The sequence below is a fragment of the Vanellus vanellus genome (assembly GCF_965231255.1).
Source record: "Vanellus vanellus genome assembly, chromosome: 1".
In the NCBI taxonomy this organism is placed as follows: domain Eukaryota; kingdom Metazoa; phylum Chordata; class Aves; order Charadriiformes; family Charadriidae; genus Vanellus; species Vanellus vanellus.
Window position 1 is genome coordinate 210,663,135 of NC_138905.1, and position 19,612 is coordinate 210,682,746.

The 19,612-nt window shown below is 45.1% G+C and overlaps 2 protein-coding genes across 2 annotated transcripts; both read right to left on the minus strand.

The window, feature by feature from the left end:
* Positions 1–974: 974 nt before the first annotated feature.
* FUT4 (fucosyltransferase 4) lies at positions 975–2,255 on the minus strand (the record flags this gene model as incomplete). The annotated part of the gene is made up of 1 exon (XM_082480360.1): positions 975–2,255. One exon carries the CDS (start codon positions 2,253–2,255, stop codon positions 975–977), a length of 1,281 nt encoding a protein of 426 aa, XP_082336486.1.
* Positions 2,256–2,632: 377 nt separating this feature from the next.
* On the minus strand, positions 2,633–18,473 carry LOC309682643 (uncharacterized protein C11orf97 homolog; the record flags this gene model as incomplete). The annotated part of the gene is made up of 6 exons (XM_082496746.1): positions 2,633–2,727; positions 2,919–3,050; positions 13,986–14,012; positions 14,597–14,722; positions 17,636–17,740; positions 18,383–18,473. 6 exons carry the CDS (start codon positions 18,471–18,473, stop codon positions 2,633–2,635), a joined length of 576 nt encoding a protein of 191 aa, XP_082352872.1.
* Positions 18,474–19,612: the final 1,139 nt, after the last annotated feature.

Below are 19,612 nucleotides of genomic sequence, written 5' to 3' on the forward strand. Positions count from 1 at the left end.
AATCACTACACAACAGGACAGTCTAATGATACTACAGAAATAAGTTAGCCTTTCTGCATACATATTCAATATAGTAATAAAAACCCTGTAGTTCTGAGCTTTTCCCCGCTTTTTCCTATATGGCAGTAATTTTGCAGAGAAAAACATGCAGATTCCTGTAAACATTTTCTAATTCCTGAATAAAAGGAGGGTGTAAATGTTCCAACATTTTTTCTACAGTCTGTCTTTTCCTGTACTTGAAGTTCTTCTCCGCCTTCATACAGGATAAACTTGCCTATGGTTTCAGCAGGCAGTGGAAGAAATACTCTACATCATCTGAGCTGTTTGTTCCACTCGGATCCAGTCCCCTCCATACACTTTTTCCTAAATGGAATTATTATTTGGCTCAAAGCATTATTCATTGGCTGCTGCAATTTCAAACATTGCTAAAAAGTGCTACTGTATCATTACATTCTTACATTCAACACTTGCGGCTCAGAATTTGTCTGCAAATATCCTTCACAAGCACGATAATCACTTAAAAATATTCACTTTTGTCTTCGGAGTACAGAAAGCCAGCGCTGATCATGTATCCCCTGTAAGCAGAAGAAAGTTTCATGCTCCAGGAAGCTGTCATAGCAGACAAAATTGGTTTCAGCTGTGGGGCTGAAGAACTTGGCATCAGTTATTTGTCAAGCCGTGCACAACTGTAAAGGTTTCAGATCTGTACGATTTCTGGAAATTTAAATTTGCTCATTAAGAATCATCTTGCCTGATGTTTCTTTGTATTTCCATAATTTTGTATCGTCATAAAAATCTTCCTTTTGCAGGCTTTTCACAGCTTGTTTACCTGTACCTGTACGCTTCTCTCAGTGACAACAGCCTTCTGCGCACCTCCTCGGCCAACGATCTCTGTGAGACCCATCCTTCCCTACCCCTTGACGCGGTCCACCGCTGGCGCAGGCTGCCCAGGCAAGCCTCACCCGCCAGGAACATCAGCTTTCAAACCAGCTGGCCAGATTTCGCACAGTCTTGATTTGATTCCCGGCTGCCCTCACAGCCTCGCAAACCTTACAGAAATGCTCGTCCCAGAACGAGGCGACGTGGACCTCGTACTTCTTCCTCCAGGCAAAATACCTCCTGTAGTTGGGTTTGCTTTTATCGAGGAATTTCAGGTAGGTGGCCAGCAGCCGGGGGCTGGGGAAGTCATCGACGTGGATGAAGGAATCAGGGGGGATGAAGCGCTCGTAGTTGGCCCTGCGGGGACCGAGGACAACGGGCACGGCACTGGCGGCAAAGGCGTTCCTCCAGAGCTTCTCGGTGATGTAGTCGGTGTGCTGGGAGTTCTCGAAGGCCAGGTAGAACTTGTAGGCCGAGACGGTCTCCACCACGCCGCCCTCCGCCAGCGCCAGCCCCTGCGCCCCGTACACGTCGATGGCGAGGTGCTCCTTCAGCTGGCGGTAGTAGCGCACCCGGGCGTGCTCCTCGTTCCAGTTGCTGATGACCCAGGCCACCAGCCGCGTCTTGCGGGGCAGGACGAAGGGCCGAGGCGCCGGCGGGGCATAGAGGTACCCGTAGGGCACGAAGACGTCCGAGTCCCGCCGGTAGGACATGGTCCAGTTGAAGAGGCCGGCCAGCCCCCGCAGGCCGGGCGAGTGCGAGGGCGACTCGAAGTTCATCCACACCCAGAGCTGCCGCGGGGGCCGCGGCGGGGGCCCGCGGGGGAGCCCCTCGGCGCCGTGCAGCGCCAGGTCGCGGTGGTGGAAGAGCACCGCCTGCGCCTCGCCGTACCGGCTCCGGTCGGCGCTGAGGCGGCAGCCGGTGATGTTGTAGCGCCGCAGGCAGTCGGCCATGCGCCGCGGGCGGCCGAAGGGCTCCCACCACAGCAGCACGTTCACCTCCCCGCCGCCCCGGCCTCCCGCCGCCGCCCGCGGGGCCGCCGCCGGCTCCGGCAGGCGGGAGTAGAGGGCGAGGGCGGCGGCGGCGCCCAGCAGCCCGGCCGCCAGCGCCCACCACCGCCCGCGCAGCAGCCGGCGCCACCGCTGCTGGCAGCCGGGCCGCCCGGCGGGGCCGCGGCGCGGGGCCGGCTCCATCCAGGCCGCCCGCTGCCGCCGCTCTGCCCTCGGCGGCCTCCGCGGGGCAGCCGCGGGGCCGGGGCCGCCCAGCGCATGCTGCAGCCCGGGTTGCGGCCGGGGCTGCTGCCGCCGCCGCCTCTCAGCCCCCACCCCCTGCCCCGGCGGCGGGGAGGTGCCGGTGCCGCCGCCCCTCCCGGCCATGCCGGCCCGTCCTCCCCGGGCGGCCGGCGGCCCCTCCGCCTCCCAGCCCCGCGGCCGCCCGCCCACCGCCGCGGCCCGCCCTTGGGTGCCGCCCTGCCCCGCCCGCGCTGGACCGGCACCGGGCTGCCGGAACGGCCGCGGGGCCTCATCCCCTCCCCCGTGCGGCAGGTGCCACGATGGCAGCCCCGGGGATCGCTGAGGTGGCTGCGGGTAGGTGCGGGCCCCGGGGATAACTCAGGTAGCCATGGGCACCGTGTGGGCAATGGCAGCCCCGGGGCTCGCTGAGGTGGCTACAGACACTGTGTGGGCAATGGCAGCCCCGGGGCTTGCTAAGGTGGCTGTGGGTAGGTGCAGGCCATAGCAGCCCCGGGGCTAACTTAAGTGGCTACGGGCACCATGTGGGCAATAGCAGCCCTGGGGATCGCTGAGGTGGCCACGGGCAGCGCTTGGGCAATATCAGCCCTGGGGATCCCTGAGGTGGTTATGGGCACATGTGGGCCATGGCAGCCCCAGGGATCGCTGAGGTGGCCACGGGCCGACCGGAGCCGGTACGGCGAGGCGCAGGCAGTGCTCTTCCACCACCGTGACCTGGCACCGCACGATGCCGAGGGGCTCCCCCGCAGGCCCCCGCCACGGCCCCCGCGGCAGCTCTGAGTGAGGTACCCACGGGCAGGTGCAGGCAATGGCAGCCCTTGTTCCCCAGCCGTGCTCGGTTGCTCATCCCCGACTTGGTACTGCAGAGGGAATTTGTGTCTCCGCACTTGGGACGGTTCCCCCTGGCCGGATCCCAGACCCCTGCAGGCAGAAGAAGGGTCGCGGGGGCGGCTTACAGGGATCGTCAGGGCACCGGCGGGCTGTGAGCACAGGCACAGGCGTGGGACAGAGGAGAGCCCAGCCATGCATGCCACGAAGGCTGACGCAGTCTCACATCTCCCCGCCCTCTTGCCCAGGAGAGAGCAGGACTGCTCTGCTGCTTCCCATGTGCCTTCTCACTCACTTCTTCCAGTCCAGCGCTGAACCCGAGTCAGAGGTTTTAAACTCCGGCAAAACGGTCTTCCCACACCAGCGGAGCTATGGCTCACATGCTGTATTCGGTGGCCTTGCAGAGAAGTACTTTGGAAGAGGCAGGGAATTTTCTTTTAAAACAGTTGCAATTTAGAGAGTGAAGTTGAGAGAAAGTTTGAATAAGTCACTTATTTAGGAAAAAAAAAAAAAAAAGAAGTGACAGCAGCCACAGTAGCTTTGAATTCCTGTCAAATTCAAACAGTTTCAAGCAAGATTAACAATTTGGAAAACTAAAAGAAAAGAAATTAAAGAAGAAGATTTTTTTTTTGTCTTTTTAAAGACAACCACATATGTTTGCATGAAAAAATTTAAATCTCACAGCTATTTAAAAACTACAAAACCTTACGGTTACCAGATAATTACTTTTTCTCATATACTTTGAAAAAGTGTATCAGATAGGCTCAAACCTTTTTCTCCCTTTGCTTCAGTGAACTAAGAGATCATTGATTCCCACAGTTCAGAGACTGTTCATACAGATCTGGAGAGTTTCCAGCTCTGACACTGCGTTTTCTTATCCATCAGCTATAGATCCAAGGTCCTCTCATATAGATCTACTGAGGGCAGCAGAGTTACGCCAGGCATAAATTCTCACTGACCGTTTGGATTGCAGCATAGCTTTTACATACCACATAGGTCAAGGCCCTGTGATTTGTCTCTATATTAGCAAAAAAAAAAAGTGATTCAAGCCTGTTTACCCCCCAAAATAAAGAAGAGTTGTGTGTGAGGTTGGTGGTAGGTTAGTAACTAGGTTGTAACTTATTAATTGTACGTAAAAGCGCTTGCAGGCTTCCGTTCTTCATGTTGTAAGCACTCATAAAATAGAAGAAATGCCAACAGCTGTGGTTATAGTTGGTATCTTACTGCCTCTGCTCCAATGTACACCGTTGGTTGGACGGGATCTCTGGGGGTGACTAGTCTACCGTCCCACTCGGAGGAGCACCATTGCCAGCACTAGCCAAGGTGCTCACTTAGGTGCTGGCTGGACTAGCACCAAGGTGCTGAAAATATTCAAGGAATGAGACACCACACCACCTCTGGCAGCCTGCCCCAGAGCTGTGCCACCCTCTTGGCACAGAATTTTTTTCCTATGTCCAACCCTGAAACCTCCCAACTTGTAATTTGTGGCTGTTGCCCCTTGTTATATCCAAAGAGAGTCTGGCTCCATCATCTTCATAATTTACCTTCAGGTAGTTGCTGGCTCCCATTAAATCATCCCTTCACCTCTTTTTCACATGACTAAACAAGATCATGCCCCTCAACGTCTCCTTTTAGCTTGTGTGCTCTAGGGTCCCTCATCATGGACAGATGGGCTGAGGCCAATGGTATGAGGTTCAACAAGGCCAAGTGTTGGGTCCTGCACTTGGGTCACAACAACCCCATGCAGCGCTACAGACTGGGGGCGGAGTGGCTCGAAAGCTGCCTGGCAGAAAAGGACCTGGGGGTGTTGGTGGACAACCGGCTGAGCATGAGCCAGCAGTGTGCCCAGGCAGCCAAGAAGGCCAACACCATCCTGGCCTGCATCAGGAATAGTGTGGTGAGCCGGACTAGGGAAGTAATCATCCCCCTGTACTCGGCACTGGTGAGGCCTCACCTCGAGTACTGTGTTCAGTTTTGGGCCCCTCACTACAAGAAGGACATTGAGGTATTGGAGCGTGTCCAGAGAAGGGCTACAAAGCTGGTGAAGGGTCTGGAGGACAAACCTTATGAGGAACGACTGAGGGATCTGGGGTTGTTTAGCCTGGAGAAGAGGAGGCTGAGGGGAGACCTTATCACCCTCTACAACTACCTGAAAGGAGGTTTTAGAGAGATGGGAGCTGACCTCTTCTCCCTGGCGACAAGTGATAGGACAAGAGGAAATGGGTTCAAGTTATGTCAGGGCAGGTTTAGATTAGATGTTAGGAAGCATTTTTTCACTGAAAGGGTTATTAAACATTGGAATAAGCTGCCCAGAGAGGTGGTGGATTCACCATCCCTGGAGGTGTTTAAGAAAAGGGTAGATGAGCTGCTTAGGGACATGGTTTAGGAGTGGTGGTGTTTTTATCAGGGTAGGTTAATGGTTGGACTTGATGATCTTAAAGGTCCCTTCCAACCTCACTGATTCTATGATTCTATGATTCTATGATCATCTTGGTGGCCTTTCACTGGACTACGTTCTCAACATCTGTCTTGAACTGTGAGGCTGGAAACTGGAGACAGTATTCCAAGGTGCTGCTTCACCAGTGGGGGATAATTACTTTCGTGTCTACCTGATTACTTCTCATGTAGCCCAGCAGGTGACTTGCTTTATTTTCAAGGAGAGCTCACATTCAGCTTGATGTTCATGTAGCCCCCAGGTCCTTTCCAGCACGGTTATTTATCAGACAGCCAGTTCCCAGCCTGTACCGGTGCAAGGGAGTTCTCAACGCCACATGCAGAACTTGCTCTTTGTCCTTGCCGAACTTCCCAAGGTTTCTGTTGGCTCACTCCAAGTGTATCAAGGCCTCTCTGAACTGCAGTTGTACAAGCCAAGATGTGAACCCTGCTTTCTAATTTAGTATTGTCTGCAAAACAATGTGCTAAACAATAGTGGCAAAAAAATCCCAACTCTTAGTGCAATAAACATAGGACCTATCTTGACAAATAACACTGATTGTAGTTACAAAATGGGAATCTGGGAAGATTATTTTACCGCAGTAGAAAACTGCAAACAAAAGTAGAAATACAATGCTAAGGGAGAGCCAAATCCTCCAAGGGCATAAGCTGTACCTAGAATCAATCCAGAACCCTTCCAGTACAATGAGCACCACCTAAAACAAGCACAATCCCTGGTCTACCTTAATTAAGGATTCAAAGTGGTCCAAAAGCTCTACTGTTAGTAATTTTACCCATTTCTACAGATAATGTGAGAAATTTGAGACCAATGATAGCAGGAGAGCTCAATTGACTTCTGCGGAATTCTGATTCACTCAATACATTTGATCGTATCAGCTGCAATGGCAGTTATTTTCCTTCAGAAACTTAGATTTCAGCATTGATATATGGCTTTGGAGGAGTCATTGTCTAGTCAAGTTTTCATTTTGATTGCATGAAGATTTCATGCTAAACCATTCCAATTCCAAAGCCAAGCCAATTACATTGACAATGCCAGGCCTGATCCTGCAAACAGTAAAGTCAATAAAAATGTTGGCATTAATTCAGGGTTTATGAAATGTTTCAGGACAACCCGACATGAAGTCTTTATAAGCCAAGTAGTGACAAATTTGAAAAAAAATATTAAAACATATGTATGCTTTCCTTGCGAAGATTAATAGCAAGAGTTGGCTAGATACTTTTGATTTTTTGCAGTCCCACAGTGAAGCTTCAGCGTGACGTTTGGCTGCACTGCAATGGCATTGATTTCATTCATTTTAAGACTATTATCACATGAGAAAAAAATCTGTTGAATTATTTAGCGTGAGATCAAAACGAGCCTTTCTATATTCATCAACTCACCTAGAGCTAAAGCTCGACACTGCATATTGAAATATTACTGAAATCCACAGTAAGTCCAATGGTATGTACAGCGTGGAAATCCAGAATTATAACATTCCCTATTTGTCTTACTGTGGCAAATATGAATTAGATCAATTCAGATGAGAGGGCAGTAGCCTAGAATGTTTCTATGAGTAATACTGTCACCGTAAGTTCTTTTTCATGTTACACCTGCCCCTGTGGAGACTAAATACGTGTTTACATTTACACATTGTAAGGAGTCCACTAGTTCAAAAGTCTTTATAGAATTTGTATCTACAGCATGATAAAACTATTTTCAAGGCATATTTTTGAATTTTTTTTGAAATTTTTTTTTAATTCAAGGCATATTTTTGAAATTTTTTTTGAAATTTTTTTTTAATTCAAGGCATATTTTTGAATTTTTACAAATTATAGATCCAATTGCTTTGCTATCACCATGCGTTCTTAAACTCCTTGCAATGTGGGAGATAGCACAGAAATATATTTTAGTTAGCTATTCATCATAGTCACCACTGAAAGGAACAATAGGTGTGTCTTCAACTCAGAGTTTATCTGCCTCCTAGAAATTTTGGTGTAGTAAACTTGCAAGCACGATGTGGTGTGTGCTGCTGTAGAGTGAGGGATACAGGGAGTGACCTCACTGTCGATACCAGGGTTAGAAGTCAGGTGCCCTAGACCTGTGCGTAGACGAGGGTTTTCTCCCTCCTTTTCAATGTCTCATTTCCCCTCTAGAGAAGAAATAGCAGCCACATCAGCTCCAGTTTGCCTCATTTCTGCCATGAGACGCAGCGTACCAGTGGCATGATCGTGATCAGCTGCTCTGCACTGGTAGGGTTTTGTCAAGCAGTTTTGTTGACTCTGACTTGGGAAAAACTCCACAGATGTCACATGATGAAGGTTGAGTAGCATTACCAGATGCCTGCAGACCTTCCAGAGGAAGCACACCTTGTTTTGTCTGCTTTGGAGGTAAACCATCCCAGGACAGCTGCACGGACTAAGGACCACAGACTTCTGGTACTGTACACACAAATTGGGGAACTGTGGTTTAACTGCTCTGTGGAAACCACAGTAAGCTCCACTGTTGATGATATTCAGGAATTTAAAATAAAATGTTGGCCGTTAGTAATGAAGCTGTTGCAAATAAAAAATATTTTGCTTATTTGAAGGTTAAATGTTTGCTGTTTCTAACAGCAATAAATGTTTTTGCCTAGAGCTTCCCAGCTGGTTTCCTCTTCTACTCTGACTCACTGTGTTTTGTCACACTTGAGAAGTATCTACGCCTAGAAAAGTCTTTGAAGTTATTTGTCAGCTGTCTTGCAAACACAGTTTAAAAGGTACTGCAAGATGTGGTTGTGTTTTCAGCCACAGCTATCAAGCCAGACATTCTGTCAGCCAGGGAAACCTTGTGGAGTTTTTTATCCTAAGAAAACATGATCAGCTTCAAAGAGTAACAGGATGCTATCTGGTACCAAAATGACACTAAGAATGACTTTGAAATCTCTTCTTCATAAAGAGTCCCCATTGTTTCAATGCAAGTTCTTGCCAAGTAAGAACCTAAATCCTGTATGAAAAAGAATGATAAAAGTTCTGTTCTGTAAAAACTGCACACTGTATTTTAATGTAAAGTTTAAATGCCTGTAATTCGATTACCTAGTGTTTCATATTTGGGATTATGATCTTTGCACTTAGAAGTTTAAAATTCTGAAATATGACCAGAGATAAAAGATTCAGTTGAAAGTTGATGCCTGCCTCCTTGGATGAACAGCTTCTGGACAGACAAGGCAACGGCATTGCACATATGATGCAAATATGATGATATACGATGACAATATATTGCAAATATGATGTTAAAATATTCTGCCCAGCTACAGTTCCACTTGTGACTGTGAGCAGGGCTGGATTAAAACTAGGTGAAGCTGGCATGTCCAGGCCAAGTCACAAGCATGAACAAAAAATGCTGTGCACACTGTGGATGGAGGGTCCTGCCCCAGAACACTCTTTGACCTTCCATTGCAGCACACATCATTGCTGTTCACCAGTGTAGACCACAATCAAAATCAAAGCAGAAAACTCTCCTAACAAAACCATGCGATCCTCAGACACTTTGACGTGCGTGTGTACCAGCAAGCCAGAATTTGGCTCTGTGGATATTTGTTAGCAGTTATCATGAGTTTCAATCCTCCTTGTTTTTTTTGAAGCACCAGACTGCATCTTATGCAGCAACAGCAGCAGTGATGCACAACCAGCACTGATGCTCTCATTTTACCCCATGAATATCTCCCAGGCCAGAGGGCAAGGGTTTGTGCTACAGCTTTTCTTCAAACATCTTTGAACCTCAAGCATCTAGGTGACGTTTCAGTCCAGGAGACAAGATGAGCTCTAGTTTGAAGTAAAACTCCTAAACCACGTGTAGTCTAGTTATGGGGCTCCCAACACCAATTGCTTTAATAACCTGACCCCCTCCTATTATGCTTCATTGCTTGATAATGTAGACGTAGCCTTTGAAATATGTCAGTGTTTGAACACTGTTATTAATACATGGATGCAATGATAATGTTTGTCTTTCAAAACAGTAGTGTTTAGTTTGGAAATGAAATAATATAAAAAAATTAAGAGAAAAAGGTATCTGAACAGTTAGGCAGTAAAAAGTCACTTTGATAAAATGTTAGAAGAGTTAATTTAAATTACCCGATGCGCCATTTAATGAAATAATATTTTTAATATTACTGTGATATTTATAATACTATATTATGCAATGTTATTATATTTAAACAAATTGCTTTGTTTTATTCAAATGAAAGTTGAGACACAAAAAGGTAATGAAAATTAATATATCAGACTAGCTAAGAATTACCCAAACTTCCCAATTGAAATAAAGTATTCAATAGAAAAGATCTAAAAGACATTTCTCCTTTGTACAAGGTTGCATAAAAAGAGGAGCAAATGAGACTCACAAATGTGCCTTTGTTGCAGCAAAACTGAGTTAGTGCAGGAATCCAGGATAGACCCAGAAAGTCTTTTCATTTGGAAAATTGTAAAACAAGACCATGGAAAAAAAAATTTACTAAGAATGAGAAAGCAGGGGGAGGGGAATAGAATAAAAACGAAGCAAGGAGCAGAAATGAGAGCAACAAGCTTAATCAAAGCCTCTATCTGAAAACCCAGTGTTTTTCAAACATTATTGTGTGGTTCATGGTCAAATTTGCACCTAAAATGTGAGAATAATGTTTTCAAAAGCAGCTACTTCTCTAGTGCCTCAGGTGCAATTTTCAGTGCCAATATTTTTTTTTTCATTTAGAAGTAAAATGGAAATGCTGAAAATAGTTGCCTTAGATCCAACTAACGGTTTGTGGTTTTTCCCTTCTCACTGACAGAAAAATAAACACAAACAGAGAAGAGTTCCAGACAATCAAAAAAACAACATCCCATTTCACAGATAATTGTAAAAAAAACAAAGGAAAACAAAGTCTAACTTCACAGAGTTGTCACTGACACTCTTCCTTTTCAACAATATCCAGTGTGGTTTAGATACTTCCTTAGGATCTGAAAGCCCCAGAAATAAATCCTGTCTCCACCTCTTAGGATCACAACTTAGGAAAGATGTGAATTATCAGTCTGAGGTATAACTGGGAATAAGGAGCTCTTCACCCCAAATTTTTAATTATCCATCAGTCCTAGTTCATTTTTTTCACTGTACAATACAATTCTCTCCTTTAAAAAGACAGTAATTCTTGTTTATCCCACAATTGTGCTAGAGGGATGTTTGGAAAGAATTCTGGCAATGAAAGCTGTAAGGTAAGTCCGAAGTATTATTAATTTGGAAAAGAATGTGCTAAAATTATTCTAGAAATATGGCAAAGTTAGATTGTTAAATATGAAGCAAGGAAATATCATGCCTACCAACCCGGTCCACCACCTCCTCACTTGATTGTGGGTTGTCATCTCCCTCCCCTGTTACTCCTACTAATAGTTCTCCTCCCCAGGTCTGCCAGGCAAATGAAATACTATGTATTTCTTGTGTTATCACAGCACTTAGGAAACAATCATGGATCCTTCTAGATATGGTGCAAACACAGCTTTTGCCCCACTTGTTGGGGTGAATCTCATTTCTTCCTACCAGTTCTTAGTCCTCAAAAAGGGGACATCCCACAGTCCTAAAAGCCAACTCCCCATTTTTAGCACCAGCTGTGCAAACAATAGTTGACAACGGGATCCACCCATTCCTCCAGCCCCACCCCCTCACCAGAAGGATTAAGGAGAAACCACCCGGGGAATCTCTGTCCTTCACTTGCCCTACAGCAACGTAGTCATCCTTGATATGCTCCACGTCTGCCCCAAAAGTACCATTGGTGACGGTGTGGAAGAGCAGCAGGGAGTAGAAGTCAAGGCCCAGACAAGACTCAGCATGCTCTCCACATCGTTCCAGACGTCAGCCCACCAACAAACCTCCCCAGACAGCATGCTGGGGCAGCAAATGGGGGCTTCCATCACCAGCAGCAGCAAGTCTCCAACTACTATCTCAATTTCCATGAAGCATAGTTCAGGCTCAGACAGCTCAGATGCTTTGCTGGAGAGACTTTCCTGGCCCTCATCTGCTACCAAAGCACTGAAACTATTCTGCAGCTGCAAACATCACTCCTGTCTCTTGTACTTCCTCCAATCATCCATGGCCTGTCAAAGCTATCTTTTCTTCTGGTTTTGTAGAGTACCTAGAAGGACCCACATTTGTTTCCTAAGTTATATGATAATTCAAAACAAACTCATGATCATTTGGTATTACCTCACTGTAATAATGGTTAAGAGTGAGAGTTCAGTGACAGGTTATTTGAGGTTCAATGCTGCCTCTGTGGTTCTTTGACACTATGATAACTTACACTGTCATGGTTTAACCGCAGCCAGCATCTAGGACCAAGCAGCTGTTCACTCCCTCCCTCCCTCCCTCCCTCCCCGCTAGGACAGAGAGAAAAAGGAGGGGGAAAACTCCCTCATGGGTTGAGATAAAGACAGTTTAATAGAACTGTAATGGAGGAGAAAAATAATAATAATGGTAAAAGAATATACAAAATGAAGTGATGCAATGCAATTGCTCTCACTGCCTGATGACCGATTGCCCAACACATTCTGAGCAGCAATTGTGGATTTTTGCCCCCCAGCCAACCCCCATTTATATACTGAGCATGATGTCTGTGGTATGGAATATCCCTTTGGCCAACTTAGCCTGTTTATGCTCCCAGTCAGCTTATACTGGAAGCTGAAAAAGTCCACAACTTAATATAAGCATCACCTAGCAACAACAAAAACAATGTGTTATCAACATTATTCCCAGACTAAATCCAGAACACAGCAGCTACTAGAAAGAAAATTAACTCTATCCCAGCTGAAACCAGGACACATGTATAGAGGCTTATTTATGTTAAACTTTTATTAAATCAAGCTAGATATCGAATCACAAACTCTTGGCTTCTCAACTGGTCAGTTTAATGAATGCAGTCAGCCTAAAGCATTTTAAGGCATCTCTTCAATTACATTACAGTCTTCTGCTGGAACTTAGAATCGCTTTGCAACAGAGAATACTATGAAAACGTCAAGTTTCACAGTAGCACGTTTTTGTGAGCAAGAACATCTTTGGATTGTGACGTTTTCATCACTGTCTTAAATATGGATTAGATTTGGCTACTACAATACCAGATTAAAAAGCAGCATGAAGATATGAATTAATAAAATTAAGCAAAGACAAAACAGCTCCCTATCCAAGCAGAACTTTCTTCAAAATCTTAGAAATACCGATCTACATTTCTAAAAGCAGCTAGTCATTTTTGATGTTTGATTTGACACTTCAAAACAGGCTCAGGTCTTCACAGCACTAAAGTTCAGCAATCTGTAAAAAAACAAGATCCGCTCTAAGGGTGGATGAGACAGCACATAGTGAGCCCCCCAAACCACCAGTTGCTTTTAGAGAAAAGCAGTAAAAGGGAGAAGCAAAACTAGATGCATTAACTTCAGTAAATTCAGTAACATGGATACATTTTTTTTTTCTTATTCTTCCTTCTACTTATTTCTCCTACATCTTTTCCCTTCATTTCTTACACTTTCTAGCTCTGTATTGCTGAACTGTGTTCTCCTCTCTCCAACTTACCTTCAGGAATTCCCAACCTTCTGTTTTATGTCTCCTCTTTCATTCCTTTTCCTTTTGCCATGCTTTTCCTTCTGGCACTAAACACAGTAGGCTCATCCTCTCTCCAGAAATCCCTCTTCTTTTTTTGTCCATTTCCATAGCCTGTACCTATTCCATCTCCCAATTAATATATTACCACCCCATTTCTTCTGCACATCCTTACACAGAAGAGGCTGTATGAATGGAAGTGGTTTGGTGAACACAGGAGCTGAAGCCAGATTGCTTCCAGTTTTTCTCCCGTCTTGTATCTTTTCTGCCAGCCCTTCTCTCATGATACCTGCCTATTCCACTGCAAAAAAAGGCAGTATAGCTAGTGAGGAGAGCACCGCTTGCCTCTAGCAGCAGTCCCTGGGAATGAATGTACATCTAAATTCCCAAAGGAAAAACAACAGATCCCATCTATTTCAGCACCTAAATCAATTTGAATAAACGGCTTTGTTTTAAAGCTGTTCTTACTTCACGGATCTTAACAGGAAATAGAGGAGATCGGGATCTTTGAAAACTCTGTGTGCCTCCACTAGAAGCCTCCGGTACATGAGTTTTAAAATTATGCCAATGTCTCAAAACTCTGAGGCATTCTTTGGTTGTATTTTCTATGGTTTAAGTACATACCAGAAGTGACTGCAGTTATTACCTAGCATTGTTGAGGCCTGCTCTATAACCAAAATATTCCTACAAGTAGTACCTCTGGAGTAAAGGCAGCATGGCAGAAGCCTGTACTGGTTTAACGCTTCTTATACTAGCAATAATTTAATTCATACTGCCATTGTAACTAAGATGCCACTATCTCTAAGGCTCACAAGATCAAGATAGGAAGAAAGAGGTGCTAGTCATTCAGCTAGCTGTATTTTTAAACCTCTAGCCCCTGAGAACATGGGATGGTGTTTCATTTAATGGCAAAATATGCTGAGTTCACATATTCTGCAAGCTCATGACACTAAGCATATTCCCCTTACAAAGACAATGAACTTTGTTTCCTTAGGGTTGGAAGCTCTCACCTTCCACTACAAAGTTAATACGTTTCACTGAAAGAGAGAAGGTGGGCACATTGAGAAGACTATGCTAAAATCCACCAGCTCATAAGGAACAGGTCTGCTCCACAAAAGCCACACTCCACAGACTGTCAAGAAACACATGCCCCAGAGCATCAGCTGCCCATTGCAGGCAAATGCTAAAAATGCCTAAAATGATCCCTAGATCCATCTCTTTTCAGGTGGTGCATTGGAGGAGGGCTTTTCCAAACATTTGAATTTAAGTTTGGATGTTAAGAAAGGCAAGTAAGGTTCATTATGTACACGAAACCAACACTCACCACCTATCAGTAGGAAAAAAGTGATTATTCCACACATTTACAAGGGGCTTCAGAATATGAAATAAGGTGACTCAACACAGCAGGCCTAAACAGGTTTCTCATGCAAAGATTTCAAGTCTGTTGGCTATTTACTAAAGGAAGAGGTGGGTTAGCTCTGCAGAAAGATACCCAGAGGTGATTACTATAAGACCGTATTGGTAAACTGCAGTCCTGTGAGATGTCGATGAATTACAAAATATTACCCTGCAATTTTAAAATTAGGTGTTATAGTGAAAGTTTCTTATTATTGGCTCTTACTTTTCATTCCTGCATGCCTTGAGTAGAACTGAGGCTGTAAAAGTAAACCGTTTCTGTTCTGTGACACTGGTTTCAGGCTTCCAATGGAGAAATTCTTTTTCATACTCCAAATTCCTTCCAGAGCCACTGTTAATAATTTGTCAAAATAATACCATTATAACTGGTTACTTCAACTTGTTCTAGAATTAATGTAACTTGTAAAAGACAGTCCCTTTGGTCTATACAGTAATTAGAAGTAGTTAAGCACAACACTGTAATCTTCCTCCATAGTTAATGAAAAGAGAATGACATGTTCAGAGTAATTCAGATTGTTAAAGGTATATAACGCTCTCTACTGTCCGCAGAACAGCTTAGGACTGCTAGGCTTCTTACTGAAGCAGGATGTAGCTGATCTATAACGTACAAGAAACAGCAGTTATACCATCGATGCATCCAGCACGATTTACTGGTTATGACTAATAAATACCAAATGCCCTCATAAAAAGATAGCAGAACAACAAACCCCCCTGCCAAAAAGAAAACAACCCAAAATAAAACAAACCAACAAAACAAAAACAAGAAAAACAAAGCCAACACCACCAAAACAAAACAAAAACCTAATTTATTTTGTGGAAATGTTACAATTTAATCACCATCTAACATATATAAAAGAATAAACGTACTGTAAATCAGTAACCATACAACCTGACAATTGTTGTTTATCAGAGCCTAGGCCACTTAAGGAGCATCTCTAATTATCCAGATGCATACAGATGAAAGAGGAATTAGGTACTTCCTGAATAATCTGTACACCAGCATCTATTTGACCTTATTATACATAGCAATGTTATGCTATGCATATAACATTATGCTATACATACCATTTATATACTGTGCTTGTTATGCATTAATATAAATTCCAGTAATGAATATTTTGGTAGTGGTTTTGTATATCTTTAGTACTTTAAGCCTTTGTAACATACATTTCATTGGGAGACTCCCCCAAAATCATGAGAACATATATGGTAGCATCTATTTATACGATCAGACTGAAACATTTCAGACAATTTTGATCCATTGGCAGATCAATGCAGTGAAATCTAGTTGTGTTCAGCTCTTAGTAACATTAGACACATGAGCAGCTTGAGCAGACCAATGTTAACATCTGCAATTCAGCTGCTTGTCCAGAACCCCTTTATAGTCAACGGGAAAAGAGCAGGCACTTTTAGAGCATGATACATGCAATAATAGGTATCTAGGACAAGTCAGAAGAATGGTGTTTTCAAAGTGCCTTTTTCTCTCCACTTACTATAAACAGAGCCTATGAAAGTAGTTCATTTGCAGGTGTGTGCTGTAACTGCCTAAGGAGCCTAATCACAGCAATGGAGTTGCAGGTTCAAATGGTCCTTACATCTGACAGGATACATCACCTAGTTTACGCACATTTTTGTCTGTCAATCCAACTGTTTTAAATTCATTTTGAGTGAGTTCAGGCTTGGGTGTCAATCCTCCACAAGAGGAAACAAAAAGACTTCTTTCAAAATTTGGAAAATTTGGAAAGAAAGAAAAAAATGTCCTTATTACATTTGTGGAGGATGTAATGCTTAGGAGAGACAGTGGTGGGCCTATTTCAACAAAACGTGGCTTAATATAACCAAGGAATAGCTTTAGTCTGCAGAAGAGAATGTGGGGCTACAAAATGGGAACCGTGTATTGTGGAGCAAAAGCATCATGGATTTAGGAGTAACAGACAACAGACAGTTCAAGGTCCTAGTGCTAACGTTAGCTCTAATGTAGCTCTAAAATAAGTAGAGGATTCTCTCTCTCTACAGGCTACTAGTGATACAAATACTGAAAAATCATGATAAAACTTGATATTCACATTTTAGAAGAGGATGAAAACAATTGGTGAGAGTGCATAAGGAGCCAAAACCAAATACATGTGTATATACCTTCTCTGGAAGAAAACCCTGGGTACTAAAAAAGGCAGTATTATATATCCCAGAAAAGCAAGGAGCTCAATCACACAAATCCAGATTATTAATCAGGCACTTTTTTTTTTTTTTTTAATACTTCAACTACTAGAATAAACTAATGAGGGAAGCTGTGGAATAACCAGCTTTACTCAGTGGACTCTACAGAGAAGTACCTAACAGAACACAGCGGCTCGGCTAATAAAAGCAGTAAGACCTTGTAGTCAATCAGGTAAGATGACCTATCCATAATTTTACAAACTTCTGAAAATTAATTGTCTACAATTAGATTAATAGTTCTTCTGGCTGCGGGAGACCACCAGCATGATGTAAGTTTTGTCTTACAGAGGTCATGGCTTCAGGCTCATTCCTGCATCAAGACTAGCAAATGAGCTGGGACCAGGGCTAATGGTTTAAGTGCAAAAATATTTGAAGTGTGCATTAAAAATGGTGAATCTAAGTAATCTTTGTTAAATTGTTCCAGCATTAAATTCTCTAATTTGTTAAAAGCTGCTAATTATTTCTACTCTGATCTTACCAAATTATTACCTCCAGTTCTCTGAACTTTTAATAGTTTTAGCTAGACTGAACACCTTTCTCCCTTTTCGACGTCCATTTCCTCATTTGCCTACTATAATCTAGTCTCTCCATAACCTTTAAGCTGCCTAAACACAGCAATTTTCTAATTGCTTTCACTGTCCCTGTCCTTTATCTACCTTCATCATTCTTGTTTCAACTCTTTCTTTTCAACATCAACTTCAGTTTTGAAGGAGACAAAGTATTCTAATAACTACTGCACTTCTTTCAACAAAAAAAGTAACAAAAGGTCCCTACTGTTTGGCATTTATTTCTGTTTTATTAAACTGATAGATCATATGTTCTCTATGGTCCCATAAATTCAGACTTTAAAAAAAAAAAGTGGTAAAGACTATATGAAATTTTTTTGTTTCTAAATGTTCCCCAGGCTATTACATAAATGTTCTGGGCTTTTTTTTTTTTAAATAATAGTTTTGCCACAGTTCCTCAAAACAATGTACATTTCATTTGCCCTGACAAACACTTGCCACTTGCTGATAAGGAGGATTACCTGCAGGTGGATGTTTAACATGGCATGCTTCTCTCCGAAAAGAAAGCTCCTCTTCAAGTATTTCTTTAACTCTCCTAGATGGCTCAACATATACAAATTTCTTCCCTGTTAGTAAAACATATTACAAAAGAACCAGTTATTTTAAATCCCCCGAACGCTAACACACTTTGCCAAATGCAATGCCATTTTATGCTGCTCTACTTCAGTCTTTAATACGCTTTAAGACAAATCATTTACAAATATACGCCAGTGTCCTGCCAGACCCCGCTCCCCAACATTGAGCCGTTCCTCAGGAGAGGACCACGGTGGGTAAATCCAGAAGGGGAGCACTGGTGGGCTGCAGGGCACTGAGATGGCTCTCCCACACAGGAGCCAAGGCCACACCGGGAGACACGGCCACCATGTCTCCCCATGGCCAACAACCCACATCAGGGCTGCCCATGGAGGAGGTCTCCAAGGTCATGTCCTCACTGAAGGGGTCTCCAAGGAGCTGAAGAGGGATTAGGCCACCTCATGGCGGCAGGAGGGTTCATGCCCTGTCAGGCAGGGACTCGAACCCCTGCCGTGACGGGGTGCGCAGGGCCAGGGGAGGCGAGGGGCCACCAGGCAAGGCGGCCGCGGGGGATGAGTGGGGAGCTGAGGGGGGAAAGGCTGGGGTGCCCCGAGGGGCCATGCCAGGGGGAGAAAGGAGGCCCCGACGGGTGGCGAGATGGGCCCGCCGCCGGGCCGGGGGACCCCCGCACTCACGGGGCTGCCCACCTCCCGCCGCCTCGCCGCGGACATCACTGCCCGCCTCCTCGGCCGCCACCGCCGGCTGCTCCCCGCTCGCCGCCTTCATGGCCGCCGCCGCCGCGCCCGGACAGGTAGGAAAGCGGGCGGGCCGGTTGCCACGGGAGCGGGAGCAGGGGCGGGCGGGGGCGGTTCGGCTCTGTCCCGCTGCCGGCAGGAGAGAGCACGACGGCGGCGGAGCGAGCCGCGGGAAAAGAAGGGCACTGCCGCCCTACCCGCCCTCCGCCATATTGGAGCTCCCCCTTCGGCCCGGCAGAGAGTCCCTGAGGGAGGGAGCCCACCTCCTCCTGACGCCCAGTGGCGAGCGGGGCAGAGCGGGTCCGCCATTTCCAGTCACAGCTGGGGTGGTTTAGCCCTTCCACAGGCCAGGGTTAACAACGGGGTGGCCTCACAGGCATGGTGTGGCCAGTCGCCATCTGCAGGGGACAGCAGGCCGCGGCCACCTCATACCCGCTTGGGGCACAGGGTGGGTGACAGCTCCAGGTATCATTAACAGTTCTTCTGTAGGTACCATTAACGGCTCCTCGTTTGTCAGTCAGCGTTGCCGCACTCAGCAGTGGGCACACACATCATGAACATTTTGTCCCCCTGCAGGGTGTCACCACTGGCCTGCCTTATGGAAGGATGCCTCGCCATCCTCTCCTGAGGCAATGGCGGACTGGGGGAAATAAAGACAGAAGAGTTCAGTTTAACTGGATGGATGATAGATCTACTCAACAGTCCTTGCTTGGTTTTAATAATGCTTTTCTAAAAATGAGGCATCTTGAGACACTGTTTATAGGACTGAAGTGGACTCGACTCTCCTTGTTCTGCCACCATTAAAGTTTTGAGAAAGAAGAGCAGTTGGCAATTACAGTAGTCAATAGATAAAGCCGCCGGCAGGCACATGTGGAAGCTGTCCCATTCGCCTGGCCAGGAGCTTTGCCCCATAGTAGCTTCCTTGAAATCAAGACTTTGCATACAGCAGTGAGAATTTATAAGATACAAACCAACTGTAGCTACACAAATGCATGATTTCTGTATTTTTCCTTGATGCATTTCCAGGTGTATTCACCTTCCACAGATGTCCTGAAACCAAACTTTCAAAATAATCGGCATTAAAAATCATATTGTACCATTCATAGTTCAGAGGCAGTTCTCTATTTTCTAACAGGAGTGCTGAACAGGGCTTCTGGAAAAGCGGGTGAC